Consider the following 20,539-nt stretch of genomic DNA (forward strand, 5'->3'; position numbering starts at 1 on the left):
ACCCCTAATGCCCCTTTGCTGCCAGTCCCACTCCCAGCCCCAGGCAACTTCTCATCTGCTTTCTGTCTCTAAAGATTTGCCTCTTCTGTACATTTCATATAAGTAGAACTCTACATCATGCGGTCTTCTGTGACTGGCTTCTTTCACTTCACAACTTGTTTTTGAGGTTTATCCATGTTGTAATGTATGTAATACAATATAATATTGCTGAATATTATTACATTCTTTGGATGTACATTTTGTTTATCCATTCACCAATTGATGGACATGTGGCCTGTTAGCAGTTTTTGGCCATTATGAATAATGCTGCTGTGAACATTCATGTACAAATGTGTGTGTGGATGTGCGTTTCGTTTTTCCTGGTAGATTCTTAGGAGTAGAGTTGTTGGACCTTCGAGTAAGTTCATGTTTCACTTTTAAGAAACTGCCAAACGAATTTCTAAAGCAGCTGTACCATTTTCCATTCCACCAGCAGTACATGAGGGTCCCAGTTTCTCCACACTCCCACCAGCACTTGATATTGTCTATCTTTTGATGACAGCTATTTGAGTGGGCGTACTACAGAGAACTGCACTCTGGTTTTGGTTTCCATTTCTTAAATGGCTAATGATGCTAAGCATCTTTTCATGTGCTTATTAGCCATTCATATTTCTTCTTGGTGACATGTCAATACAAGCCTTTTACCTATTTTTAAACTGGCTTGTGTACTGTCTTATTATTGAAAGGTAAGACTTCTCCATATTCTGGACACAAGTTCTTTATCAGATATTCGAAAGAACACATGGATTTTTTATCTTCCTTCTACCAGTACCAGAGATTGTGGAAAGGGGAAGAGACAGTTAATAGTATTGATGATTAACGTGTAGTATTTGTCTGTTTTGTTATGAGCTAGACACTGGGCTATGTGTTTCACAGTGATTACTTAAGACACTGTCTCATGTTTTAAAGGTTATAGGACTATTTCAATGCTTACTCTCCAGTTAACATTTTTTAATACATAAATAAAAGAACTGTTGATTTGGGATATTCTTAAATTTCTGAGTTAGAATTGGTCTTTTAATATTATTACCATAAAGACTAAATGGCTTTTAGAACAGATGCAGAATACCAGTGGTTTAAATAAACTAGATGTTTGTTTCTCTCTTCTATAACAGGCTGGCTGACAGTAGTGATTCTGGATGTATGACGGGGACTGCTCATGGTCAGATACCTTCTATCTGGTTACCCTTTAGGGTGTGGACTCCACATCCAGATACAAATGGCAGCTTCAGCTATCCGGTCCCCTTGCAGGCAGTGGGAAGTAGAGAAAAGGGGAGGAGGGCATGCCGATTCCTTTGAGGAACCTGACCCAGAAGTTGCATGTGTAATTTCTGCTCACATACCATTGGTTAATACTTTGTTACCTGGTGATTCCTAGGTGCAGGAGAGACTAGGAAATGCTGTCTTTATTCTGGGGCATTGTGTCCATCTAAAACTTAGGGTATATGGACTAAAACTTAGGGGTTGTAGGTGAAAGAAGAGAACAGATGTTGGGGGCCATTCTTGAGTTTTGGGGTTCCTGGGACAGTCTGTGTGGGTATGCCGTTTAATTGGCCTAAACCTTATTGAGGAGTTAATTTCACTATTGTTTTAGAATTGCGCCAGAATGTTCTTTGTGGTAAAGTAACCATAAATATGAATTATTATTGCTTAGGGATTGTGAAAATAACTTAGTGATTAAGTCCAATTTTGGAGTTGCTTTACTGAATACAGATCTTACATACCAGATGGTAGAAGGGTGGCAAGTGAGAGGGCAGCTTCTGCCAGGCCAACTTTGAAAGCAGACTCTTAGTTTTGTAGTGTTCTTTTCAAGTGGCTCCTTGCTCCTGACATCAGCAGAGCTCCACTGAATGAGCAGTTTCCCCGGGGTTAACTGTGGCCATTCTTCTCTGGATGCACTTCCAGATTAACATGCCGTATCTGCCGCTTCAGGAAGAAAAAGAGCAGTACTGTTTCATTTAGAGATGCTGTTGCTTCTCTAAGGACGAGAGTAATTTCTAACAAGTGTAAGGAAGAAATCTTCTGAATCCATTTGTCCTTTGTGTGTTTAAAACCTCAGCAACAGGACACATTGGTACGAATGTTTTGAAGAAACAAACACTGAGGCTCCTTTAGAGTGTCATTTCTAGGTTTTCAGGCCTTGGTAACAATTACCAAGAAATCTGCTTTCCCGGGTGCAGCTCTGTGCTGCTGAGAGGATCTTAATACCAAGGGAGCCCATACCCCTCGAGCCCATTTCAGCCGCCCCAGAGATAACGTGGATAACCCCGGCTCTGCCAGGAAGCCCTGGGCCGTCGCTGCAGGGACTTTCAGACGGCTTGTTTTCTTTCCCTTCCAGCCTTTCTCTCTCCACTCCCCTCCAGCTGCCTTCTCCCCAGCCCCCAGAGTAACGTGATCTTCTAGGCCTGGGCTGCTGCTTTCGCAGATTCTTCTAGTCTTAGAGAAAGAGGAAAAAAGTTAACCATTGGTTTCCCAGTTCAAAGTTAACAAAACTGTAAAAGCCAAAGCAGTGCCTGTGTTTGAAAATACAATGTTGCTTGTAAATAACCAGTGCGTGGGCTTTTATCAGTCATTTCTGTGTTAGTGTGTGTAAATTTACCTTATATAAAGACAATAGTTTGAAGCCTTCAGATTTTTGCAACCTTGCTATTTTTGATTCATTTGTTTTGTAGGTACCTTAATCTTTATTCAATATACAGCCTATTTGCAAACAAACAAGACTTTTAATGATTTAAAGAATAAAATTCTTTGGCATTTAGTTCAAAAGTTAACCAAAGTAAAGGGATAAAGTCAATTCATGAAAAAATGTAAAACCTCTTTAAGTTGAATTTAAGCTTAATAAGTTTATGAGAATTTAATAAGAATATCCCAAGCTATTTTTTGCTTAATAACATCTCTGTTTATAACTTACCTGTAAGTTTTATGACTGCAGTTAAGAATTAGGGGTTCAGTTGTTTCTTCACCACCAGCAATATTAAGATTTGAGACCTATAGTTTGCAACCCATTTTAGGTAGTTTTTCAGCTTGGTGTCCTAAAACTGGTCTGTCAGCCCTTAATTATGGGTACCTGATGGGTGTCATATAATGGGAAAAAAAAGCTAACAAGGGAGTTTGTAGATCTAGTTCTCTTCCTGACTGTGCCACGAATTAGCTGTGAGACTTGGTGCCTTAGTTGTCTCATCTATAAAAATGGGCAAAATAGATTCTGATTAAAAAGGATTAAAGATTGAAGACCTGTTTTCATGTCCATTTGCTCCCCAGGCCCCACTGAAATGACAATAAAAAGGTTTAAAAAAAAATGAAAATGCATAAGGACAAAACCAACCCCAAAGCATAAGTGGATAAGAAAGGTGAACACATTTTTGGGAAGTGGACGGCACTCAGAAGTGTGGTAACAGATTTAGCAGAAGCAAGGTAGCTGTTGTTTAACCTCTTCTGAGAGATACTGATTAGAAGCAAGCCATTCTGCTTGTAAGATCCTGAAAATAAAACAAATTAAAGGCATTAGTACCACAGAAAGCAGAGGATGGTGGAGCCTGTAACTGAAATCAGGGGGATCAACTGAGAGTCTGTAAAAGGAGTGTTTAGATTCTTCACACCCTTCCTCAACACTCTACAGCCAGATGACCACCTGTCCTTCCCCCCTGCGTGACACTAGAGGTATTACATTGAGAAACTGCCCTAATAATTAGCCTTTGGATTCAGGGGCATTACTCCCAGCATGGATGCAGTAATCCACTGGGCAGAATCCATGGGGTGGGTAAGAGAAGATTTTTTTTAAGTCTGTGTACTGAATAGTGAGATTCTCAGCCCTCTTCTAATACCTGTTAGCCATGGCCCTAACAGAAAGGAGATGGAAAGATTCTTTTCTGGGGAAAAACAAAATTGAATGGCCTTACAAAAAGCCCTATAGGTACCTGCATTTGGAAATTCTCTTGATGGAAAAGTGAGCTCACCACCTTCCTCATTGAAGTACACTGGTTGTTGTGCCCTTTCTGTGCATACTCTTCAGTTGCTCACTGGTATATAATGAATGGGCGGCTAAATTTCTCTAAACGTTAGAGAAAAGTCTCCAACATGGTAGATAAAAGGTAAAACAAATTCACAGAAAAAAGGAACTTGGTGGAAACAAAAACTGCATGAAACAGAGGCATTCAGAAGAACTCTTCTTGGCTATCCTCAGAGAGAGAGAGATTGCAAAAACATCAGATAGCAGTGTTATTAGAAACAATAACAGTTGGAATAAGAATGAGCTCTTTAATACTGAGAACATTATAGCCAAAATTTAAAATTCAGGTGAAGACTTGTTAAATAGTCTATCTCAGAAAGCAGAACATAAAGACAAAGACATGGACAATAAGGGAGAATAGGTAGGAAAATTAGATGCTCAATCTCAGAGCGTCAGTATCCATCCGTTAGGAATACCAGAAGGAAAGAGCTGAAAGAAAATGACAGTGTCAGGAAGAATTTCAGGGCTTGGTTGAAGTGAGTATTTTCTTCCAGAGCTAAATCTTTGAATTGGATTAGCTTCCTGAGTGCCCAGCATTATATATGATAAAAGACTTACCTAAGCTAAATCATTGTGAAGTTTCAAAACATCAAGAATATTAGAAGATCCTAAAAGCTCCCAAAGAGAAAAGCAGGTCATATATAAAGGATCAGGAATCAAAGTGGAATTGTATTTCTAAACAGTAATACTGGCCACTAAAAGATAATGAATAAATGCCTTAAAAATTAAGTGGGAAAAATTATTTTCAGCATAGAATTCTATACCCAGCCAAAATTCAACCAGACTGAATTTTACTATTCAGAGTAAAATAGAAGAAAGGCATATTTTAGACATGTGCCTTTTTTTTCCCTCTAGGAAGCTACTAGACCATGAATTCCAGCAAAATGAGGGTGTAAGTCAATAAACAGAACTGAGGATATTTTAAGTGTTTCAGTATTTGGAAAAAATACTACTAGGTATTTGACAGATCTTTAAAATATTTGAGGGGAAAAAAGGTAATAGGTAGAAGACCAATCAAATGAAAAAAATCAAGGCAATTATTATGTCCAGGGTAAACAAAGTTATATAACAGAACACTCATAGTATTTATATTACTGGCAGAGCAGTAAACAATATTTATATCATCAGAGTTAAGTAAACACCGACTATTGATTGAACCAAAAATTATGATTTCACTGTTTGGGCAGGTTGGGGTTGTGATAGTATACTATACTATATTAGTTAATATATAATGTGGAAAGCTGATGAATCCAGAAATAACAATATGAATATTAGTTAGAAATCTGAAGGAGGAGGAGGCTGCCCCTAGGAAACAGACTTGGGGATGGAGTCAGGAGACTGCTGTTTCTATTATAAGACTTTTAGTACTATTTAATTTTTAACCATATGTGTATATTACTTTGATTAAAAGTTAAAATTAATAACAAATAAAGTGGGAATACCAATAATGTTAGTTTCTTCCTGGAGAAAAATTATAATTTCATAGTGGTCTTTGACTTATTAATTATAAAAACATAGGAGAGTCTTACTATAATGAGATTTTCTAGAAGGTGGATTTACTCTAAGGCAGTTCAGATTTGACTCGCATCTGAGAATTGTAGCCCTGGAAATGCCACGGGGACTAACCAAACAATCAGTTTTATCTGGAAGACTATTATATGTGTGGCCTGAACATTAATTCCTGGGCCTAAAATAGGCCCCCACTGAGGACGTAGGGTGTGGAGTTTATGTTTTGCCACAAAGCTGGGGTTGCAAAACCTTGGATTTAGGATTAAAGGTAAGACTCTCTGTGACATTTCAGTTTTACTTGCTTGCTACTCCTGCTCCATAGCTTGTGTTTCTTTCCCTTAATAAAATAGATTTCCTTGTCCCTTGGAAAACCTCCAGATGACTTTCACTCCCTCAGACTGTGCTTTCTGGAAACACTTTCACATCTCACATTTGTTCATTTTAGCTGCTGCCTCAGTCCCAGTAAGACAGGCAGGAATACAGACCATCACTTGAAAAAGTGGGAGTCTGTTTTTGGAAATTACAGTAGCTGCTGTCTGTCGAGCACCTTCCATACATTACTTCTACTCTTCACAGCCTGTAGATAGCTAGTCTTACGACCAGCCCCGCCGTTTCACAGATGAGAAGACTGAGGCTCTGAGAGGTGAAGTCACTTGCCCAAGCACCACAGCGAATGGCAAATCTGAGGTCTAGAACTAGGCTGCGTGATGTCACATTCATTTGTCCTCCATTGCATTGCCTCCCCTTCTTACCTGGTTGCCCAAAGCAGGCACCAGGCCTTTATGACACTTGACCGACAAGTAGAGCTGTATCACCGAAAACACAGGAGACTCCAAAAGGTGCACGTGTGTCCTTACACAGTGGCAAAAATGGATACGATGATGGAGTCCCGTTCAGCTGCATTCTCCTTCAGCTGGACACACAGGACCCACAGAGCTGGAAGACCCAGCAGGCTCTCACTAGGCAGTGTTTGCAGAGGAAGCAGGCTTTGTTGGCATGTGCGTGTGAAAAAGCATGCCTATACCTCAAGATCTTTGCTCTTCCTCCCTGAAGTTATTGACTGGGCTGGAAACAGTGAAGGGCTCAGTCAGATCTGGTATCATCTGGTCCTGGGGTCCCAAACCAGGCCTCATGTCAGATTTGCCTGTCTCCCTTCCACCCCTACGCCCATCTTGCTGCCTCTGCATCCCTCCTCCTGCATCCTGCCTCCTTCCCTTGACCTACTTCTGTTGATGGCTCCTGACCCCAAGCTTTTTTAAAAAGGACTGAACTCAGACTTTTAAAAAAATTCCATTTTTAGCCTGAAATCTTCAGAAAAGAGGCCTCTTTTGATAACTCATTCTAGAGTTACACACAGTTCTTCAAAAATTGCTTTCAAACGAACAAATTTTAGAAATATCCATTCCTGTTTGTCCTCTTCCCAGTGAAAACAAGGAGCAATTCTTCCTTCTTCCAGAATCATGGTTTTCAATCTTAAATATGCACAGAGACCATCTAGGGAACTTGTAGATACAGCCCACCACATATTCTGATTCTGAAGGTCTAGAATGGAGACTTGAGTGTCTGCATTTTAAGCAAGCACTCCAGGTGATTCAAAATAGGCTGTCATGGACCATACTTTTAGAAACACAGCTCAAATCATATACTTGAACCTAATTAAGGACATTTATTCTTTCTTTCTTAAATTCTTAATGTACTTTAAAATATTATTATAATTCATGAATTACTCTAATTTTTGGACTTTTTTTGATAGTTAATTATTTTTATTTTATCTCTGGCTTTGATCATATTATGCACCTTTCACTTTAATTACAAACTGTGTGCCATCTTGGAAAGCTCAAGGGCTTCGGCCCTTACTACTTCTTAGCTATGTAAACATGGACAGAATACCTACCCTCCCCATTTTCCCCACCAACTTTCCTTACCTGTGAAATGGAATTAAACTACACAAAATTCATTGGGTTGTTGTAAGCTCGTGTGTGGCACATACTAGGCACACATGAAAAGTCTCTTCCTTCCCAAACTGAATGCAACATAACAAAAAAGTTATCAAACAGTCTTTCATTTCTTTGTTTTGTTTGTTTGGTTTTTTTGGTGGAGGGGGGGTTGGTTGGTTGTCTTTTGTTGTTTTTAAGTTAGTGCCTTTGAGGTTTGAAGTTGCTTTGAGGAAGTCTTTCTTATTTGCTTGTAGCCGAATGGTTTTTGTATCTTGCAAGTGAATTTCTAAAGAATCAAAAGCTGGAAAGAATAGTCCACATTTGGTATGATATAGTATGGTGAAATTTTCTGTATTTTGCTAATTCTTAGTGTTTTGCCAGACCTATTGATGCACGGTTTTAAAACTAAATTTTAAAAGATTTGGACACAGTTTATAAGCACTACTCATTTTAAGAGGATAAAGTCATTTTAGACCTGAGAACAGAATTTTAGTAATAGTCGTTAGCTTTTTAAAATAAACTTATATCCCAACATAAAGTACAGCACATGCTCACGTGTATCTGGGCCTATATATATAATTGATAGTATTCAAGGCTATGGTTAGAATTGCAAACATGCCTATTAATGTTTAATTCTTGTCATTAGGCTGCCAATTTGAATATAGTCCTTTAAATCTGAAATTCTGTATAATGGTAGGCTTTATTATGGTCTGCTCAAAAGCCCTTGAACTTTCCAAAATGGCACCAAAATAGATACAGTATTTTTCAGCTTGCTTGTACTGGTGGCACCCTTTTGAATTTTATGTTTGGCTTTACACTTGGGAGGTTGAAAGGTTCAAAACCAAAGGAAACAAGTCAGTCATTACCTACAGGCTGTCTCGCAGAATGATAGATTCCAGTGTCTGGCAGAATCGAGGTAGCATCCAGTCACCACATGGGTCACCTTTGTCTCCAGGACGGAGGTGCGTACTTCCCCACATGCCTCCTTAGGTGTTCCTGAGGCCTGACCTGGCACCGTGACACTAACCACAGGCCCACTCAGTTGCATAAAACCACATTGTTACAACGATCAGAATTTGGCAGGACTTCTGAAAAGTTGATGGCGCCCTGGCTGAGAACCCCTGTGATATACACTAGTCACACCCGGTCCACTCTTGCGTCTCTCTCTGCTATTTTTGGCAGATGTAAGTTAAGATCTTGTTACTCAGCCATTCCTGGTGCACTGAAGATACCTGGGTTTTTGTTGTTACAGGATAGGCTGTGAAGTATAACAAATAAGTCCAGCTTTGCCCATTGGGGCTGGTCACTGTAGCCAGGGTCTCTTAACCAAGGCTTCTTCTGAAACATATGGAAGCCCTGGTTCTTTAACCAAAAATATAGATATGGAAAGCTCTTATCTATTTGGAATTCATTCTTTTTTGGAGAGGGCTGTGTAATCCACAGGTCAAGGACCTGATCCTGGGAACCAGACGGACTGGGTTGGGTTATAGTTGTGGGACCTTGGGCAAGGTGCTTGACTTCTCTGAGCTTCAGGTTTTTTTTTCTTTTCTTTTGAGAGGGCATCTCTCATATTTATTGATCAAATGGTTGTTAACAACAATAAAGTTCTGTATAGGGGACTCAATGCACAATCATTAATCAACCCCAAGCCTAATTCTCAACAGTCTCCAATATTCTGAAGCATAACAAACAAGTTCTTACATGGTGAACAAGTTCTTACATAGTGAATAAGTTCTTACATGGTGAACAGTGCAGGGGCAGTCATCACAGAAACTTACGGTTTTGATCATGCATCATGAACTATAAACAATCAAGTCAGATATGATTATTCATTTGATTTTTATACTTGATTTATATGTGAATCCCACATTTCTCCCTTATTTTTTTTTTAAATGAAATGCGGAAGTGGTAGGTAGATGCAAGATAAAGGTAGAAAACATAATTTAGTGCTGTAAGAGGGCAAATGTAAATGATCAGGTTTGTGCCTATAGACTAAGTATTAATACAGAGCTTCAGGTTTTTATTTAAAGAATTGGGATAATAATTCTGTTTCCTCACAGGATCCTTGTGCAGATGCAGTGGTAATGAACCCATCATGTTCCTCACGTGAGTCTGACAAATAGTAAGATCTCAATACCCATCAGTCTTCTTATTCATGTGCCCTAAGATGTGGGCTAAATTAATTTTTCTCCCTGTTGGGAGTTTAGTTATCTGACACTATTTATGAATAAATTCCTCTTCCTGTTGTTACTGAAATTTATCTGATGTTTATTAAATTATTTGGTATGGTAGGGTTCCCAATTATTTCCTGCTGATCTAGAATGCACTGTTGTGACTGCGGTTATTTTATTATATAATATTGTCAACTATCAGTTCTAACCAGAATTATAGAAAGATCTGAGCTCAGCACAGCAATGAAATGAGTTTTAAATAGTGGTACCCCATGGGCACTCAACAAACAAGGAAAAAAGTTCTCCGTGAAGAAAATGAGGCAAAGGGGTGCAGGCCCGCCTCTGACGATTCCTTACTGGAGACCTAGCTCCCTTTCCATATAATCAGAAATTGTGTTTGAATCTGAACTCGTGCATTTCTTTTGTTCCCAACTAATCTGAGTATAGGATTAGGCAAATGGGCTGCATACCTGCGCAGTTGGCATGTGAGTTCCAGCCCACTGGTCATTCATTCCTGAGACGCCCATTGAGTTAGCTTTAATCACGGCAAGCTCAGTGAACATGTATGAGCCCAGTATTGGGAATTCCAGAGGGATTTGTGTTACCAACATTCTCGGACACAGACTGGGTTTGACAGGGCACCGCACACGGTGGGCCTCGGCCTTAGGCGGTTTGCAGGGTGGGGACGTCGCGTGCCAGAGATGCACGAGGTTTCAGCAGTGGTGCAGAGCGGGCGTGTGCTCCGCCAGCCGGCGCCTCCCCTGCGGGTTAGGGCGGCACTTGCCCACGCAGAGAACCACTAGGTGCTGCGAGGCAAATTAACCCCCCTGCTGACCTAGAAATTAGCCCCGATTGGTCGGGGCTGCCGGCCCGGGGCGGTGCCGGGCGAGCGCGGGGCCCCGCTGGGCGCCGCGGCGCCGACGGGGTTAAGGCGGCGCAGGCGGCGGGGCGGGCCTGGCGGCCGGGCTCGGGCCCTTTGTTAACTGGCGCGTCCGGAGCGGAGTCGGGAAGGCGGCCGCGGCCATGGGCGGGCGCGCGGGGCGGCGGGGCGGCGGGCTGGCGGGGCCGCCGGGGCCGCGGGGGGTGCGCGGGAGCCGCGCCTGAGCCGGCCGCTGAGCGAGCGGGGGCGCCGGCCCCGACGCCGCCGGCGCGCGACCATGTTGGAGATCTGCCTGAAGTTGGTGGGCTGCAAATCCAAGAAGGGGCTCTCTTCGTCCTCCAGCTGTTACCTGGAAGGTAGGTAGGCGCGGGGGGCGCCGCGAGGGGGTGGAGGGGGCCCCGCGTTCGCCGGCCGGGCCTGCGCGGCCTCGCCCGCCCGCGCGCTCCCGCCGCCCTTCCGCTCTCGCTCGCTCGCTCTCTCCCCACCGCCCTGGACCCGGGGTGCTGCCGGCCGAGCTGGGAGGGTGCTCGGCCCTCGTCCGGCGCACTGGCGCCCGCAGAGGCACGTCGGGTGGCGGGGTCGCGGGCCCCCAGCTGCGGGGCTCTACCCGAGAAAGTTTGAGAAAACCAACTCTGCAGGCCTGAGCGGCCTCGGGAGCCCCCGTTGTGGAAATTCCACCTTTAATTGAGACTTACGTGTCAACAAGGTCAACCTGTGTTTGTGAAACATATGATTTTCATTAAGTATCGTGTACAAAGGGAATAGGGCCCTACCATTTATGGATACAGAATTTAGAGTGATCTTTCTACCCCCTCCACCCCACCCTAATCTTATCTACGGACCACGAAGAGGTTTTAGGATTTCCCGTTTTGGGGGAGAAAAAAGCAATTACTACAGATTTTAGAAGGCATTTTGAATGAGTCCAGTGTACTTGGGGGAGGGGGCACCTCCTGTGAAGTTCTTCGATGAGGCTGAGCCGGGGCACGTCACTTGTGCCTTCTTTCCATTCTACTCTCCTTTTCTTCTCTAATCCCCACCACCACTGTTTTTTTCTTTCCTGTTTGTCTTTCATTTTCTGTCCTAGCAGGGTGACAACTGAAAAACGAATTGAGGATGATGACTGATCCTCATTTTGTAGCTTCAGGATGAATCTGAAATGGATCTGATTTGAGGACTGGTCATTCCAGACTGTTGCTTCCAGCAGAAAGGTTAATTATACTTCAGATATGAATTCCAGCTTGCATTTCTCTGTCATTTTCATTTACGACTTAAAATAAGAATAGAAGTATAAAGCTCATTTTAGAACAGTAGGGTTTCTGCTATAGTGCCCTGAAGTTGTAATGTTTTTCTTTTCAAAATGAAGGGGAAATAAAGCCTCATTGATTGTCTAACCTATTTTCTTTTTTACCCCAACTTTCTGATTTGAGGGCCTGCCTGGAGTCACATGTGCAGCTCGAACCATAAACCCCAGTGACACGGGTGAAACCTGTTTGCCCTTCTTGCCACAGGATTTGTACACCAGTCCCACATCAGTCCCCTTCCCTCTCTGGGATTTTGGGCCCTGGAGAATGCTCAACCAGATGGAGTGGCCTCACAGAATCTAGCATTTGAAGGGAGGAGATGGTTTATTTGTCCCTAAAAGTTGGCATCCGAAGCAGCTAAAATCATCTTCAGTTAATCCGTCGCTTATTTTGCAAGTTGCTCAAAATTCTGAATGCATTCTCATTGACATCTGTAACGAGTTAGTGTTAGGCATTATCATCTCCATTTTGCAAATGGATGCCTGAGGTGGAGTAGATGAATGGACTTTTGTAACAGTAGAGCTGGAGGAAAGAAAGGTTAAGTCACAGCAAAGCTGTGACGTTTTTGTTTTCCTGTGGGTAAATGCAAGATTTAGTATGTACCTGGCTGGTTTAACTATAGTTTTTTGGGGGGAAAAAAAAACAACAAATCAAAAGTGTCTTAATTACAGCACGTATTGAAATAGTGTTGACTCTCAAGTCTCAGAAGAAAAACTGACACAGCAGACTGCCTTGGGTTAAGGCTTCAATCTAGGAAGGTCCCACTCTATGAATTCTTTCTTGTTATTTAGTTTTCCTTATTTCGTTGATATATTTAATTGGAGAAAATAAATGGAATTACCGTTTTGAAGTCGAGAGATTTTAACAAACCTCAGTGATTGTTTCTCAGAGACTGAACATGCTGTTAGTCTCATGAGAAAAGCAGTTGCCAACATCTGGATAAGAAATCCAGCCTTTCCGTTTTTTACTGACATCCCCAATCAATTAGTCAGTGTTTATTGATACCCACTCAGGACCCAGGCATCCCAGGCACAGAGAGAATTGAATGTGGTCAGGTTTTCCATTCTGTCAAAGAAGGTCCAGCCATAAGTGCAACTTGATCAGGCCTTTGCTTGCTATTTGGGCCTAGCTGTCAAAGCAGCAATTATACAGTGCTTACTGTCTGCCAAGCACCACCTCCACATTCTATACGATTTAATTTGCTTATTTCTCATGATGGTCCTGTGGTTACTTCCATTTTATAGGTGAGGAAACCGAGGCACCAAAAGGTTAGGAAACTTGTCTTAAGGTCAGAGAGCCAGCAAGTGGTGGTGCTGGCATTTGAACCCATGTTGTCTGGCTCCAGAAAGTTTTAGACACTCCATGCTTTACCAACTGTGACTGTTCATCTCCTTTGGAACTCTAAGGATGTTAACATGGCATCTTTTAAAACATTCTAATTGATGCCTGAAATAAGGGTGTTCTTTCTTTCTCTTCTAGAAACCTAATACTGCTTGAAAAGGATTGTGTCTAGTAGAATTAAAAATTTCAAATGTATATTAAAATAGCTGCACATGATAAATTCTGAAAAGGTATTTAGTGAAAAGTAATTCCGTCTCCTATTCAGTTTCCCTGACCAGAGGGAATTACTTGGAAGTTTCTTGTGTGTCCATCTAGAAATATTTTATGCATATATAAGCATTTGTAGCATTTAAATTTTGTGCTCCAACTTTCTGAAAATGTATGTCCCTACTAGTATCTATTCACCATGACCACAACGAGCTTTACAATCTTCAGTGTACTTCAAACACTGAATTTTCTGAATTTTCCCTAGAGATGTGAAAGCAAACATGGAAATCAGCCATCTGAATTCATTTTTTCCAATTTATTTTTATTCTTATATTTGTATTCGCATATATTCTACACGACTGTTGTACATGGACATGCTCTCTGTACGGCGTGTCTGTGAAGTGAACTCTTCTTGAACTTTCCAAATTTATTTAAGGGCCTGCTTTTAAACGCTTCTTTTCAGCAGTTAACTTTCTGGCAAATGCTTTGAGGTGCCAGGCACACAGATACACTTTTAGAACTTTAGCTTCAGAGGAGCTTATGCTCTCTTTCTAAATACTCTCTCCTGAGGTCACCAAATACTTCCCTTGTTTAGTAACAGAGAAAATCTGAGGTTCTTTCTGTAACCTAAGAGATCAGTCAGTCCTTTTCATTTACGGTTCCATTAAAATTGTTGAGCATTTATGATGTGACAGGCCCTGTCACTGAATGCCTCCTAGACAGTTTCACTGACGTCTCACACGGACGCCATGAGATTTCTGGAGGAGAGGAGGAAGGAGAGCCCCAGTTCACTTTGGTGGGAAATACTTTTGAATTTGGAGTCAGGAGATCCTGGTTTTTGTCTGACCTCACTCAGCCAGTTTCCATACCTCTAAGAGAGAACAAATGTCCTCTGTCCAGCCCGCCTTAGAGGATTGTTTTGAAGATCTGTTGTTTTGAAATAATTTAAGTGAAACTTCTAAAAAGGTCGATGTATGTATTGTACCAACATGAGGTTCCTTGGAGATGTCCTTAGTTTTATGGTAAGGGTCCCGTTCTCTTGGGAGGCACACAGCTCTGGAGCCGGTTGGCAGAGACTGGTCATTTTGGGCATGTGGCTCTCTGAACTTCTAAAGCTTCTAAAGTAAGGCTCCTAGTAGTCCCTACCTCATGGAGTTGAGAGATTCATGTGGGAGATTTCATTTAATTTGTTTAGCATAGAACCTGGCAGGGAGCAACATGTTAGTATATGTTACCTGTTGTTATTTTAAACACATTTTAAGCAGTCTAAAATGTTGGTGCTGCCAATTTCTCTAATGGCTGAAGCAGTGATAGAACTGAGGTGTATTCACCCATAGTTTTTCTCAAAACAATTTGTTTCCAAGTTTGCTTTAATGCATATAATTGATACTTCCTGTCCTTGTTTAAAGGAAAAGTACCTTTCCTTCCTCTAACCCTCTTTTATTCCCGAGGAGAATACTTTAATTGTGGAAGAAAAAAGTCCCATCAGTTCATGGTTGGCATCTTATTTCCTCTCTCTAGAGGCAGTATTTTCATAGCTCCAAACGTGAAAGCTGAATATGTCATAGCACTCAGTAAGTACCTTCTAAAATCAAGTTGTCATTTTGCCATTGTAATCTCTGATCTGAAATAGAAGTAGGAAAAATTATCGATGGATGGGTTTTTAAAATATATAACAATGCTGTACAGCATGGTGACTGTTTATAATACTGAATAGAAAGTTGCTAGGAGAGTAAATTCTAAAAGTTCTCATCACAAGAAAAAAAGTTTACTGTGTGTAGTGATGGATGTTGTGGTCATTGTTTCACGGTATATACAGACGTCAAATCATGATGTCGTACACCTTAAACTTACACTGTTGTGTATTATATCTCAAAACTGGGGAAGTCAAATAACAGTATATATAACAAGAATGAAAGATCAAATACGATGCTGGAAAACTAACTTTTTTCTCTATAATGGTGGGTCATGATTAAACACAGAGAAGAATGATTTACAAAATAAACCCCTAGGTAAGTTTTGTTTTTACCTTTTTTCCTAGAAAAATGTGAACCTATTTTAAAAGACAGCATATTGAAAACCCTTGTACTCATCACCCGGCTTTAACAATGATCAACTTACAGTCAGTCTGGTTTTCTTCCCTAGTGAAATTACACTTCCAAGGCTGTTCAGAAGAATAGTTGTTGTAGTTACTAACTTTGAGAGTCTGCCTTTGCCCTTAGATAATAAGAGTTGTTATTCGAAAAAACTGGTTTTCTGATCTTTCTTAACCCACACCATAGGTACTTTGTTATACTGTCTGCATTGAGTGGTCGTGGCAGGGAAGCAGATGGGAATCGAGAGGGGAAGCAGAAAGGGAGACAAAGGCCAAAGACAAGTTGGACGGGAAGGGGAAACAAAGATGAGAGGGCAGGAAGACAGAGATGGGATGAGGGACAGAGATGGGTGGCCAGGTCGGCGGGCAAGAGGGTAAGGGTGGGCTCCAGAGGCAAAAATGAAAAAGCAAAATCCTGAGACAGGGAGAAGTGTAAGAGACAGGAGAGGCAGACCGGGGAGGGACGACCGGCTCCACTGGGTGGGTAACTGGTGGGAGCGGCTGCCAAGGAACTGCACCACCCTGCTCTCTTCCCTCCCCTTTCTGCCATGGCAATGGAGGGTGCACGTCTTGTGCAGATAAACTGCCTGGCACAGTGCTAGCACATTAAGGGATCACTAAGTATTAGCTATTACCCTGTCACATTCAGTTGTAAACTTTAACCTCCTTATGCTTAAATTCTCTTCAGAGACCTAATCTTTATCAATCCTACCAGTCCTCAGATGTAGGTAATAGCATTGTACATTGAATATCTTAAAGTTGAGTTTAAAGGTAGCTATGAATAGAATTAGCCATTGCTTTTTGGAGACATGTGAGAAACACACTCACTGGTCCAAATTCAATAAGTAGACACGGAGACAAAGAGAACAGCGGAGCGAGGCTTTAATGACGGGTCTTGCAAGATCGGGTGTCTGGTGGGCAGGCACACCTGGGGAGTTTGGCGCCAATAATTTATCTCCTAGTACGCAAGTCCCTCCCCTGGTTCCTCATTGGCTGAGTACTACAGGGTTCACATTCTTTCCCGGACGTCGCCTAAGCCAGTTATGTCTTTCCTTTACATTTGTCTTAATTTTATTGGTAGGTTTAAAAAACTCAAACAGGTATCGCCAGGCCCTTATCAGTTCCCCCACCCCCACCCTCAGCCCGAGCAGCTTCCACCACGTGGCCCTTTGTTTATACCTTACTGTTAAAATGTTTAAACATCCCAGTGGGAATAAGTCACATTTAGGTTTTATACTCTTTCCTAACAGTTCCCCCCTCTTTTTATTTAAGAATTTCTGATTTTATTCCCAGTAGTGTATTTTTAAAATACACTTGGTCCTTTCTCAAATTTTTCTAATAGCTTTTTACTCTCTTCTTCATAGTTCAATTTTTCTTTTAATAACATAAGATTATTTTGGGTGTAGGTCATAGGTATTTGCTTGTTTATGGCTGCCTCTATAAGCCTTTTGAGTCAGGCCTCTCACACAAGGGATGATACAGCATCTTACAGCAGTTAAAACTCCTGCAACCATAACAAGGGATGTTAACACAGAGGCAACCATACCTTTCCACTTTCCAAACCATCCTTCCAACCAGTCTGTAAAAGGGTCACTGATGCCAGAGTTTTCAGATAATTCATTAGCTAAAGTGGTGAGTCCCTGTAGGGCTTTAGTGATAGTACCATCAGGGGTAGTATTATTTGGAATAAAAGTACAACATTTTCCTCCTAACATAACACAGACTCCTCCTTTTTCTGCTAACGTCATATCTAATGCTATTCTGTTTTCCCAGGCCATTCTGCTGGTAGCATCTAGTTGACTAGCTATTCCTTGAAGAGCATACCTGGTATAGTTAATGAATCTTTGATTATAGTAAATGTAATTGATCCAATCTACGTTTTTGTTGATGGTGGACCACCAAAATAGTGCCGAATCGAATTCTGCAGCTATTTGGTTTCTAGCTTTAAATTCATCAGGGACTCCCCTGGGGACTCCTATTGAGTCAATGTATACATTAGAATCAAAGGATCCTTGTAATGATCTGCGACTTCTATGAAAATTTCTTTCATTGGGTGTGGAGAGAAATGCCAGGGTAAATGGAATGGCCAATTGGACTAAAGCACAAGTCCCAGTCCAGGTGGGTGGCAACGAGTAGCACAGGGTCCCCTTTCCACAGTACCACCAAACAGCTGCTCAGGGGATGCGTAATTTCGAGAAGTTGCCCTCTTTAGAGACATTTAGGACATGGGTACAAGTCAGTAAGTTTCCCACCGGGGTTGTGAAACCTTCCCCTTGCCTAGAGAGGCATGAGGAGTGATTCATCTTCCCTATGGAAAAAGAGGGGATTGACCTCGGGTCTGACCTCTTTAGTGCATGAAAGAGTAAAGACAAGCCCTTGCAAGTCTCATTTCCCCAAGTGTCCTTGTCCTGGTACAGGGCCAACATGCAGTTCATCCCACTGGGGGCTGTGTCGCAGCGGAGAGGGAATGGGACCACCTGCGCCTGTGGCCATCCAGCAGCACATGTGTAACAATCGCTTTTATTCAAAGCGAGTACTGAAAATTTAACCCGCTCTACCCAGGCATTGGTGTCTCTATAACCTGTCTCTATTTTAAGAGTCTGTTTTAGGTATTTTATCTCTGTTACAGTAACTAGTCTAGGGTCATTTTGGAGAAGCTCTGGCTCAATATTTCCCTCAGGATTGGGGGTGGCCACTATGGGTGAAGTCTTGCCTTTGATTAAATTAAGACCAAACCTTCCCACAGGATCTACTCTTAATAAAAGGAGTTTACACTGTCTATCCTGGCAATTGTCAGGAGGAATTCCTTTAGCTAAGTGGACCTTTCTTTTTAAAGATTTTTCTATTGCATGAGGGACTGTCCACCCATGAAACTGGGTAGTCCACCAAACACTGCTCCACATTGGACATGGGGCCTACTTGCCTTTTGTTTAATTCTATTAAGATTTGTCCATTCAGGACAGAGATACTTACTATCTCCAGAAAGCTGTCTTTGGTCATTTAGGTCACCACAAGAGAGAACCTGACAAGCATCAAAACTAATGGTTTGGGGCTTGATGTTTTAGTAATATTACCAGTTTGACAGGATAACCAGGAGTTCCTTCCCATTCTAGGGCTTCCTGCGACTTGCCTGTGAAATAGAGTTAGAAGGATAAAAGTTAACATTTTTAGGTTCTTCTTAGTTTCAGCCTTAAGGGTTGGTTCGCCACCTGGGACACCTGCCAATTCTGCTTTGTCCCCAGATCCCCCAGTCAGTTTCTTTACTCTGGTGTAATGAGTCCAGCCCTTTCCAACTGCCCTCACTGCAGTCTCCGCGGTCAGGAGCACTTGCTAGGGGCCTTCCCAGCTGGGCTGGAGTCCATCTTCTTTCCAGGATTTTACTAACACCAGGTCTCCAGGCTGGAAGCAGTGAGAGACGAACTCAAGCGGGGGAGTCTGGGTGAGGAGTCCTTTCAGCTTAAGAGACGATAAGTTAGAAGACATGGCCAGCACATATTCCATCTTTTTCAAGTAAACTTGCTTCATATTTTAAAATTTGAGAATCTATTAACCAGTGTCCAGCCCACTGATTAAGTAAGCATGACCGGAACCTGGTGAGGAGTACTGACCATGAGGGGTCCTCCGAGTTAATTTCCTGCTCTCTTCCACCAGTAAGGCCATGGCTTCGATGCCCTGAACGCATTCAGTCCATCCTCAAGAGACAGGGTCCAATAGTTTAGACATAAAGGCCACTGGGTGTTTCTTTCCTCCCCAGGCTTGGGTCAAAACCCTACAGAGAACCTTGTTCAACAGTAACAAACTAGTGAAATGGCTTCTCTAATGATGGGAGTGCCAGGACTGGGGTGGTGACTAAGGATTGCTTTCAATTCCTCTAGAATTTGCAGTTCCACTGGGTCCATTGGAGAGGGTCTGGCTCTCCCTCTAACAATTTGAAATACAAGCTTCTAGCCTCTCTTTTAACACTTTTGAGCTTCTCTTAGTAATTCTTCCATAGGTTTCTCATTCCATCCATCTAAATTCTGTAATTTCTTAGCAATATCTGGCCAACTTTTGGTTACAAAATTGACTTTTAAAAGACCTTGTCCTACCTGAGCTTCTGGGTCAAGTCCTGAATACTTTCTCATCTGGTCCCTGAGTCTCTATGAAAATGCAGTTGGGGTTTCTTCCTTTTCCCATTGGACTTCAAACACTTTCGAAACATTTTGAGATCTTGGGGCCAATTCCCTAATTCCCTTTATAATTAGCCCTCGAAGATCTCGCATTTTAATTCTATCCCCAAGATTATTATTATCCCATCCAGGATCTATATTTGGGAACTTTTGTTCCGCTGACTGCACACCCTGGCCCAGTGGGTGTTTTGGTTCCCAAATGGACACAGCAGCTCTCCTGATCACCCCCCCCTCACCACCAGGGAATGGGATATTCACGATGGACATCAGTTCAATCTAAGTATATATATTAGGTCCTAGGAATTGATCTAGTTGGTCCACTAGGCTAAGGGGATCTTCTAGCAATGCTTAAAACTTCTCACCTCAGTACCCGTGAGGGGAAAATTAACAAATTTCCCCTTGTCCTAGTGGGACCTCTCTCAATGGAAACATCTTGGGATTCCTTGTGGACTCCCCAGAAGGCATGGGGAAACTCTAAGTAAGTCCTTCTTACATTGTTAAGTCCAGGGAGAGGAAATCTTAGGGAAAAATACCTCTAAAAACTGAAATCAAAGGGAGAAATAAAGTTTAAAATCTATTTATTGCTCACAAGTTGCAGTCTGGGGCCGTTTCTCTCTTTCAGGCACCAGCATCAGCCAAAAACCGGCCCTCTGCCTCCCCTCTCAGGTACAGAATAGCCAGCCTTCTATTGCCCAGGTAATTACCCACTGATACGGAGATGAACTTCTACCTGAGGAAAGCTGCAAATGCACTAAAGCCATACTTCTTTCCACCTCTGAATGCCTGTTGATATGCGGATATGCCAAAGCCAGGAGAGATATTCTGGAAATGTTACAGTTTTACCCACAGGTTGGGAGACAAGAAAGTGGGTCCCAATCTTA

At 42.1% G+C, this 20,539-nt stretch overlaps 1 protein-coding gene across 5 annotated transcripts in view; it reads left to right on the top strand.

The window, feature by feature from the left end:
- ABL1 (ABL proto-oncogene 1, non-receptor tyrosine kinase) overlaps nucleotides 1-20,539 on the top strand; it is a 149,851-nt gene that overhangs the window by 83,019 nt on the left and 46,293 nt on the right. Inside the window, exons 1-2 of one of the 5 annotated variants that reach the window (XM_036913564.2) lie at nucleotides 10,537-10,901; nucleotides 14,916-14,968. The exons of 3 other annotated variants lie outside the window; for them this stretch is intronic. Coding sequence is in view for 1 of the 2 variants with exons in the window: in XM_036913562.2 (XP_036769457.2) it covers nucleotides 10,823-10,901 (79 nt within the window). In the remaining variant the exon portion in view is untranslated. Of the gene's footprint in view, nucleotides 1-10,536; nucleotides 10,902-14,915; nucleotides 14,969-20,539 lie in introns of those variants that run through there. One more of the 5 variants, XM_036913562.2, reaches the window with a different exon arrangement.

The sequence above is a fragment of the Manis pentadactyla genome, chromosome 3 (genome assembly GCF_030020395.1).
Source record: "Manis pentadactyla isolate mManPen7 chromosome 3, mManPen7.hap1, whole genome shotgun sequence".
NCBI lineage: Eukaryota > Metazoa > Chordata > Mammalia > Pholidota > Manidae > Manis > Manis pentadactyla.